Source organism: Hoplias malabaricus, chromosome 3 (assembly GCF_029633855.1).
Source record: "Hoplias malabaricus isolate fHopMal1 chromosome 3, fHopMal1.hap1, whole genome shotgun sequence".
In the NCBI taxonomy this organism is placed as follows: Eukaryota; Metazoa; Chordata; class Actinopteri; order Characiformes; family Erythrinidae; genus Hoplias; species Hoplias malabaricus.
Genome location: NC_089802.1, coordinates 36,678,919 through 36,688,933, shown reverse-complemented (window position 1 = coordinate 36,688,933; position 10,015 = coordinate 36,678,919). Strand labels below are relative to the sequence as shown.

General features: G+C 45.2%; 1 protein-coding gene across 5 annotated transcripts in view; it reads left to right on the top strand.

Annotated features, from left to right (window-relative positions):
• stx16 (syntaxin 16) overlaps positions 1-10,015 on the top strand; it is a 46,322-nt gene that overhangs the window by 31,292 nt on the left and 5,015 nt on the right. For all 5 annotated transcript variants that reach the window (XM_066665050.1, XM_066665051.1, XM_066665053.1 and 2 more), the window contains 3 exons: positions 4,979-5,067; positions 5,263-5,406; positions 6,859-6,939. In XM_066665050.1, the coding sequence (XP_066521147.1) occupies positions 4,979-5,067; positions 5,263-5,406; positions 6,859-6,939 (314 nt within the window). The remainder of the gene's footprint in view (positions 1-4,978; positions 5,068-5,262; positions 5,407-6,858; positions 6,940-10,015) is intronic.

The window sequence follows — 10,015 nt, the reverse complement described above, 5'->3', positions numbered from 1 at the left end:
CAGACACACACACAGAGCAGCTATTTCAAATGTACATCTATACACACACACACACAGAGCAGCTATCTCAAACGTACATACATACACACACACACACACAGAGCAGCTATCTCAAACGTACATATACACACACAGCGCAGCTATCTCAAACGTACATATATATATACACACACAACCATACAGAGCAGCTATCTCAAACGTACACATACATACACACACACATACAACACAGAGCAGCTATCTCAAACGTACATACACACACACACATACAACACAGAGCAGCTATCTTAAATGTACATACACACACACACAGAGCAGCTATCTCAAACATACATACACACACACACACAACAGCTATCTCAAACATACATACACACACACACACAGCAGCTATCTCAAACGTACATACACACACAGAGCAGCTATCTCAAACGTTCATATATATACACACACAGAGCAGATATCTCAAACGTACATATATATACACACACAGAGCAGCTATCTCAAACGTACATATATATACACACACAGAGCAGCTATCTCAAACGTACATATACACACACAGAGCAGCTATTTCAAATGTACACACACACACACACACACACAACCACACAGAGCAGCTATCTCAAACGTACATATACACACACGGAGCAGCTATCTCAAACGTACATATATATATATATACACACACACACACACACACACACACGGAGCAGCTATCTCAAACGTACACACACACACACACACACACATACACAGAGAGCAGCTATTTCAAATGTACATCTATACACACACACAGAGCAGCTATCTCAAACCTACATATACACACACACACACACAGAGCAGCTATCTCAAACGTACATATATATACAGACACACACACACAGATCAGCTATTTCAAACGTACATATATACACACACAGAGCAGCTATTTCAAACGTACATCTATACACACACACACACACACAGCAGCTACCTCAAACGTACATACACACACACACACACACACACAGCAGCTATTTCAAATGTACATCTATACACACACACACACAGAGCAGCTATCTCAAACGTACATACATACACACACACACACAGAGCAGCTATCTCAAACGTACATATATACACACACAGAGCAGCTATCTCAAACGTACATATACACACACACAGAGCAGCTATTTCAAATGTACATACACACACACACAGAGCAGCTATCTCGAAAGTACACACACACAACCACACAGAGCAGCTATCTCAAACGTACATATACACACACAGAGCAGCTATCTCTAACGTACATAAATATATACACACACACACAACCACACAGAGCAGCTATCTCAAACGTACACATACATACACACACACATACAACACAGAGCAGCTATCTCAAATGTACATACACACACACACACACACACAGAGCAGCTATTTCAAATGTACACACACACACATACAACCACACAGAGCAGCTATTTCAAACGTACATATACACACACACACAGAGGAGCTATCTCAAACGTACATATATATACACACACAGAGCAGCTATCTCAAACGTACATATATATACACACATAGAGCAGCTATCTCAAACGTACATATACACACACACACACAGAGCAGCTATTTCAAATGTACATACACACACACACACAGGGCTGCTATCTCAAACGTACACACACACAACCACACAGAGCAGCTATCTCAAACGTACATATACACACACAGAGCAGCTATCTCAAACGTACATATACACACACAGAGCAGCTATCTCAAACGTACATATACACACACAGAGCAGCTATCTCAAACGTACATATATATATATACACACACACACACACAACCACACAGAGCAGCTATCTCAAACGTACATATATATACAGACACACACACAGAGCAGCTATTTCAAATGTACATCTATACACACACACACACAGAGCAGCTATCTCAAACGTACATACATACACACACACACACAGAGCAGCTATCTCAAACGTACATATACACACACAGAGCAGCTATCTCAAACGTACATATATATATACACACACAACCATACAGAGCAGCTATCTCAAACGTACACATACATACACACACACATACAACACAGAGCAGCTATCTCAAACGTACATACACACACACACATACAACACAGAGCAGCTATCTTAAATGTACATACACACACACACAGAGCAGCTATCTCAAACATACACACACAACAGCTATCTCAAACATACATACACACACACACACAACAGCTATCTCAAACATACATACACACACACACACAGCAGCTATCTCAAACGTACATACACACACAGAGCAGCTATCTCAAACGTTCATATATATACACACACAGAGCAGCTATCTCAAACGTACATATATATACACACACAGAGCAGCTATCTCAAACGTACATATATATACACAGACAGAGCAGCTATCTCAAACGTACATATACACACACAGAGCAGCTATTTCAAATGTACACACACACACACACACACACACACAACCACACAGAGCAGCTATCTCAAACGTACATATACACACACGGAGCAGCTATCTCAAACGTACATATATATATATATACACACACACACACACACACACACGGAGCAGCTATCTCAAACGTACACACACACACATACACAGAGAGCAGCTATTTCAAATGTACATCTATACACACACACAGAGCAGCTATCTCAAACCTACATATACACACACACACACACAGATCAGCTATTTCAAACGTACATATATACACACACAGAGCAGCTATTTCAAATGTACATCTATACACACACACAGAGCAGCTATCTCAAACCTACATATACACACACACACACACAGATCAGCTATCTCAAACGTACATATATATACAGACACACACACACAGATCAGCTATTTCAAACGTACATATATACACACACAGAGCAGCTATTTCAAACGTACATCTATACACACACACACACACACAGCAGCTACCTCAAACGTACATACACACACACACACACACACACAGCAGCTATCTCAAACGTACATATATACACACACACAGAGAGCAGCTATCTCAAACGTACACACACACACACAGAGCAGCTATTTCAAACGTACATATACACACACACACACACAGAGCAGCTATTTCAAACGTACATATACACACACACACACACACAGAGCAGCTATTTCAAACGTACATATACACACACACACACACAGAGCAGCTATTTCAAACGTACATATACACACACACACACAGAGCAGCTATTTCAAACGTACATATACACACTCACACACAGAGCAGCTATTTCAAACGTACATATACACACACACACACAGAGCAGCTATTTCAAACGTACATAGACACACACACACACAGAGCAGCTATTTCAAACGTAAATATATACACACACACACACAGAGCAGCTATTTCAACCGTACATATACACACACACACACACACACAGAGCAGCTATTTCAAACGTACATATATACACACACACACACACAGCAGCTATCTCAAACGTACATATATACACACACACACACACAGAGCAGCTATCTCAAACGTACATTTATATACAGACACACACACACACAGAGCAGCTATCTCAAACGTACACACACACACACAGAGCAGCTATCTCAAATGTGCACACACACACACAGACATACACACACACACACACAGAACAGCTATCTCAAACATACACACACACACAGAACAGCTATCTCAAACATACACACACACACACAGAGCAGCCATCTCAAACATACACACACACACAGAGCAGCTATCTCAAACATACACACACACAACAGCTATCTCAAACAAACATACACACACACACAGAGCAGCTATCTCAAACGTACATATATATACACACACACACACACATAGAGCAGCTATCTCAAAAGTACATACACACACACACAGAGCAGCTATCTCAAACGTACATACACACACACACACACACAGAGCAGCTATCTCAAACGTACATACACACACACACACACAGAGAGCAGCTATTTCAAATGTACATATATACACACACACACACACACACACACACACAGAGCAGCTATCTCAAACGTACATATATATATACACACACACAGAGCAGCTATCTCAAACGTACATACACACACGCACACACGCAGAGCTGCTATCTCAAACATACACACACACAGAGCAGCTATCTCAAACGTGCACACACACACACACACAGAGCCGCTATCTCAAACGTACATATATATATATATATATATATACACACACACACACACACACACACACAGAGCAGCTATTTCAAACGTACATCTATACACACACACACACACAGAGCAGCTATCTCAAACGTACATATACACACACAGAGCAGCTATCTCAAAAGTACATACACACACACACACACAGACACACACACACAGAGCAGCTATCTCAAACGTGCACACACACACACAGAGCCGCTATCTCAAACGTGCACACACACACACACACAGAGCAGTTATCTCAAACGTACACACACACAGAGAGCAGCTATCTCAAAGTACATACACACACACACACACACAGAGCAGCTATCTCAAACGTACATATATATACACACACAGAGCAGCTATCTCAAACATACATATATATATATATAAACACACACACAGACCAGCTATCTCAAACGTACATATACACACACAGAGCAGCTATTTCAAATGTACATACACACACACACACACAAACACAGAACAGCTATCTCAAACGTACATATACACACACAGAGCAGCTATTTCAAACGTACACACATATATATATATACCCACACACACACAGAGAGAGCAGTTATCTCAAACGTACATATATACACACACGTGAAGTGAAACTAGTTTAATCTCATCTTTCCACAAATGATTTAAAGAGTTTATACATTATGATATGAAATTATAATTTAATTGTAATGTAAATGTGGATCAGGAATGAAGAACCGTGAAGAACGATCCAGGCACTTCTTCGACTCTGGGCCTTTGATGGAGGAGGACGAGGACATTGCTCTGTATGAGAGGGTGAGAGAGGGTGAGAGAGGGTGAGAGAGAGAGAGAGAGAGAGAGAGAGAGAGAGAGATGTGAACTCTGGTGGATGCTTGTGTGTGTGTTTGTGAGTGTTCAGGTTGGGGTTAGGGGGTGGCCTTTAATAATTTCACATCAAATGGTGAGGTCATTAAGTAAAAATTGTTTTCTTTCCCTCTCTCTCTCTCTCAGGGCTTTACGGATGATCAGCTGGCTCTGGTCGAGCAGAACTCTGTGATGGTGGAGGAGAGAGAGAGAGAGATTCGACAGATTGTTCAGTCCATCTCCGACCTCAACGAGATCTTCAGAGACCTAGGGGGAATGGTCGTAGAGCAGGTGAGAGAGAAAGACAGAGAGCAGCAGAAAGGGAGAAGGAGGAAAAATACACAGAAGAGGGGTGAGGGCAGTAGAGAGATACAGAGAAAGTCCGTAGGGAGACAAAGAGAGAGACAGTAGAGGGGAACAGGGTGAGAGACTGAGACAGGGTGAGAGACGGAGGACAGTGGGGGAAAGGTTAGAGACAGGGGCCAGTGAAGGGACAGTGGGGGACAGAGTGAGAGACTGGGGCCAGTGAGAGATGGCACCTAGTAAGGGGACAGTGAGGGACAGACTGAGAGACGGGGGCCAGTGAGGGACAGTAAGGGACAGGGTGAGAGATGGGAGCCAGTGAGGGACAGAGTAAGAGACAGGAGCGAGTGAGAGATGGGGGCCATTGAGGGACAGGGTGAGAGACGGGGGCCATTGAGGGACAGGGTGAGAGACAGGAGCCAGTGAGGGACAGGGTGAGAGACGGGAGCCAGTGAGGGACAGGGTGAGAGACGGGAGCCATTGTGGGACAGAGTGAGAGACCGGGGCCAGTGAGGGACAGAGTGAGAGACCGGGGCCAGTGAGGGACAGAGTGAGAGACCGGGGCCAGTAAGGGACAGGGTGAGAGATGGGAGCCAGTGAGGGACCGTGGAGGACAGGGTGAGAGACGGGAGCCAGTGAAGGGACAGTGGGGGACAGGGTGAGAGACAGGGGCAAGTGAGGGACAGGGTGAAAGACGGGGGCCAGTGAAGGGACTGTGGGGGACAGGGTGAGAAACTGGGGCCTGTGAGGGACAGGGTGAGAGACGGGAGCCAGTGAGGGACCGTGGGGGACAGGGTGAGAGATGGGGGTCAGTGAAGGGACAGTGGGAGACAGGGTGAGAGATGGGGGTCAGTGAAGGGACAGTGGGAGACAGGGTGAGAGATTGGGGTCAGTGAAGGGACAGTGGGGGACAGGGTGAGAGACAGGGGCACGTGAGGGACAGGGTGAGAGACGGCAGCAAGTGAGTGACAGAGAGAGAGAGAGACGGAGCCACTGAGGGACAGAGTTAGAGACCGGGGCCAGTAAGGGACAGGGTGAGAGACGGGAGCCAGTGAGGGACAGAGAGAGAGAGAGAGACGGAGCCAGTGAGGGACAGAGTGAGAGACCAGGGCCAGTGAGGGACAGGGTTAGAGACGGGAGCCAGTGGGGGACAGGGTGAGAGAAGGGGGGCCAGTGAAGGGACTGTGGGGGACAGGGTGAGAGAAGGGGGGCCAGTGAAGGGACTGTGGGGGACAGGGTGAGAGACGGGGGCCAGTGAGGGACAGGGTTAGAGATGGGAGCCAGTGAGGGACAGGGTGAGAGAAGGGGGGCCAGTGAAGGGACAGTGGGGGACAGGGTGAGAGACGGGGGCTAGTGAGGGACAGATTGAGAGATGGGGGACAGTGGGACGAGGCGGTTCTGAGAAGGATGTTTGTGTAATGCTGGTGTTTGTTTGATCAGGGAACTGTTCTCGACCGAATCGACTTCAACGTGGAACAGGCCTGTGTCAAAACAGAGGACGGACTCAGACAACTACAGAAGGTCCTTCACACATTCACCACCTCACTCACACTCACTGAACAATACACTTACTCACTGACTGCTCAACATTCAGTAAACAACCCTCTCTCACTCACTGAACAACACTTCCTCACTGACTGATCAACACTCACTCACTCACTGATCAACACTCCCTCACTGACTGATCAACACTCCCTCACTGACTAATCAACACTCACTAAACAACACTTACTCACTCACTGATCAACACTCCCTCACTGACTGATCAACACTCACTCACTGACTGATCAACACTCCCTCACTGACTGATCAACACTCCCTCACTGACTGATCAACACTCCCTCACTGACTGAACCACACTCCCTCACTCACTGAACCACACTCCCTCACTCACTGAACCACACTCCCTCACTCACTGAACCACACTCACTCACTGACTGATCAACACTCACTCACTGAACAACACTTACTCACTCACTGAACCACACTCCCTCACTGACTGATCAACACTCACTCACTGAACCACACTCCCTCACTGACTGATCAACACTCACTCACTGAACCACACTCCCTCACTGACTGATCAACACTCACTAAACAGCACTTACTCACTCACTGAACAACACTCCCTCACTGACTGATCAACACTCACTAAACAACACTTACTCCCTCACTGATCAACACTCAGTAAACAACCTTCACTCACTCACTGAACAACACTCCCTCACTGATTGATCAACACTCACTAAACAACACTTACTCACTCACTGAACAACACTCCCTCAATGACTGATCAACACTCACTAAACAACACTTACTCCCTCACTGATTAACACACACTCACTCACTGATCGACACTCGCTCACTAATCAACACTCACTCACTGATCGGCACACTCTCACTCATTGAACAACACACACTCACTCACTGAACAACACACACTCACTCACTGAAAAACACTCCCTCACTGACTGATCAACACTTACTCACAAATCAACATTCAGTAAACAACCTTCACTCACTCACTGAACATAACTCACTCACACACTCACTCACTGATCAACACACACTCACTCACTGATCGACACTCACTCACTAATCAACGCTCACTGACTGATCGGCACACTCTCACTCATTGAACAACACTCACTCACTAAACAACACACACTCACTCACTGAAAAACACTCCCTCACTCACTGAACCACACTCACTCACTCACTGAACCACACTCCCTCACTGACTGATCAACACTCACTAAACAACACTTACTTCCTCACTGATCAACACTCCGTAAACAACCTTCACTCACTCACTGAACAACACTCCCTCACTGATTGATCAACACTCACTAAACAACACTTACTCACTCACTGAACAACACTCCCTCAATGACTGATCAACACTCACTAAACAACACTTACTCCCTCACTGATCAACACTCAGTAAACAACCTTCACTCACTCACTGAACAACACTCCCTCACTGATTGATTAACACTCACTAAACAACACTTACTCCCTCATTGATCAGCACTCAGTAAACAACCTTCACTCACTCACTGAACAGCACTCCCTCACTGATTGATCAACACTCACTAAACAACACTTACTCACTGACTGAACAACACACACTCACTCACTGAACAACACTCCCTCGCTGACTGATCAACACTCCCTAAACAACACTTACTCCCTCACTGATCAACACTCAGTAAACAACCTTCACTCACTCACTGAACAACACTCCCTCACTGATTGATCAACACTCACTGAACAACACTCCCTCAATGACTGATCAACACTTACTCCCTCACTGATCAACACACACTCACTCACTGATCGACACTCGCTCACTAATCAACACTCACTCACTGATCGGCACACTCTCACTCATTGAACAACACTCACTCACTGAACAACACACACTCACTCACTGAAAAACACTCCCTCACTGACTGATCAACACTCACTCACAGATCAACATTCAGTAAACAACCTTCACTCACTCACTGAACAAGACTCACTCACACACTCACTCACTGATCAACACACACTCACTCACTGATCGACACTCACTCACTAATCAACGCTCACTGACTGATCGGCACACTCTCACTCATTGAACAACACTCACTCACGGAACAACACACACTCACTCACTGAAAAACACTCCCTCACTCACTGAACCACACTCCCTCACTGACTGATCAACACTCACTAAACAACACTTACTCCCTCACTGATCAACATTCAGTAAACAACCTTCACTCACTCACTGAGCCACACTCCCTCACTGATTGATCAACACTCACTAAACAACACTTACTCACTCACTGAACAACACTCCCTCAATGACTGATCGACACTCACTAAACAACACTTACTCCCTCACTGAGCAACACTCAGTAAACAACCTTCACTCACTCACTGAAAAACACTCCCTCACTGATTGATTAACACTCACTAAACAACACTTACTCCCTCACTGATCAACACTCAGTAAACAACCTTCACTCACTCACTGAACAGCACTCCCTCACTGATTGATCAACACTCACTAAACAACACTTACTCACTGAACAACACACACTCACTCACTGAACAACACTCCCTCGCTGACTGATCAACACTCACTAAACAACACTTACTCCCTCACTGATCAACACTCAGTAAACAACCTTCACTCACTCACTGAACCACACTCCCTCACTCACTAAACCACACTCCCTCACTCACTGAACCACACTCCCTCACTGACTGATCAACACTCACTCACTGAACAACACTCCCTCAGTGATTGATCAACACTCACTAAACAGCACTTACTCACTCACTGAACAACACTCCCTCGCTGACTGATCAACACTCACTAAACAACACTTACTCCCTCACTGATCAACACTCAGTAAACAACCTTCACTCACTCACTGAACCACACTCCCTCACTCACTGAACCACACTCCCTCACTGACTGATCAACACTCACTCACTGAACAACACTCCCTCACTGATTGATCAACACTCACTAAACAGCACTTACTCACTCACTGAACAACACTCCCTCACTGACTGATCAACACTTACTCACTCACTGATC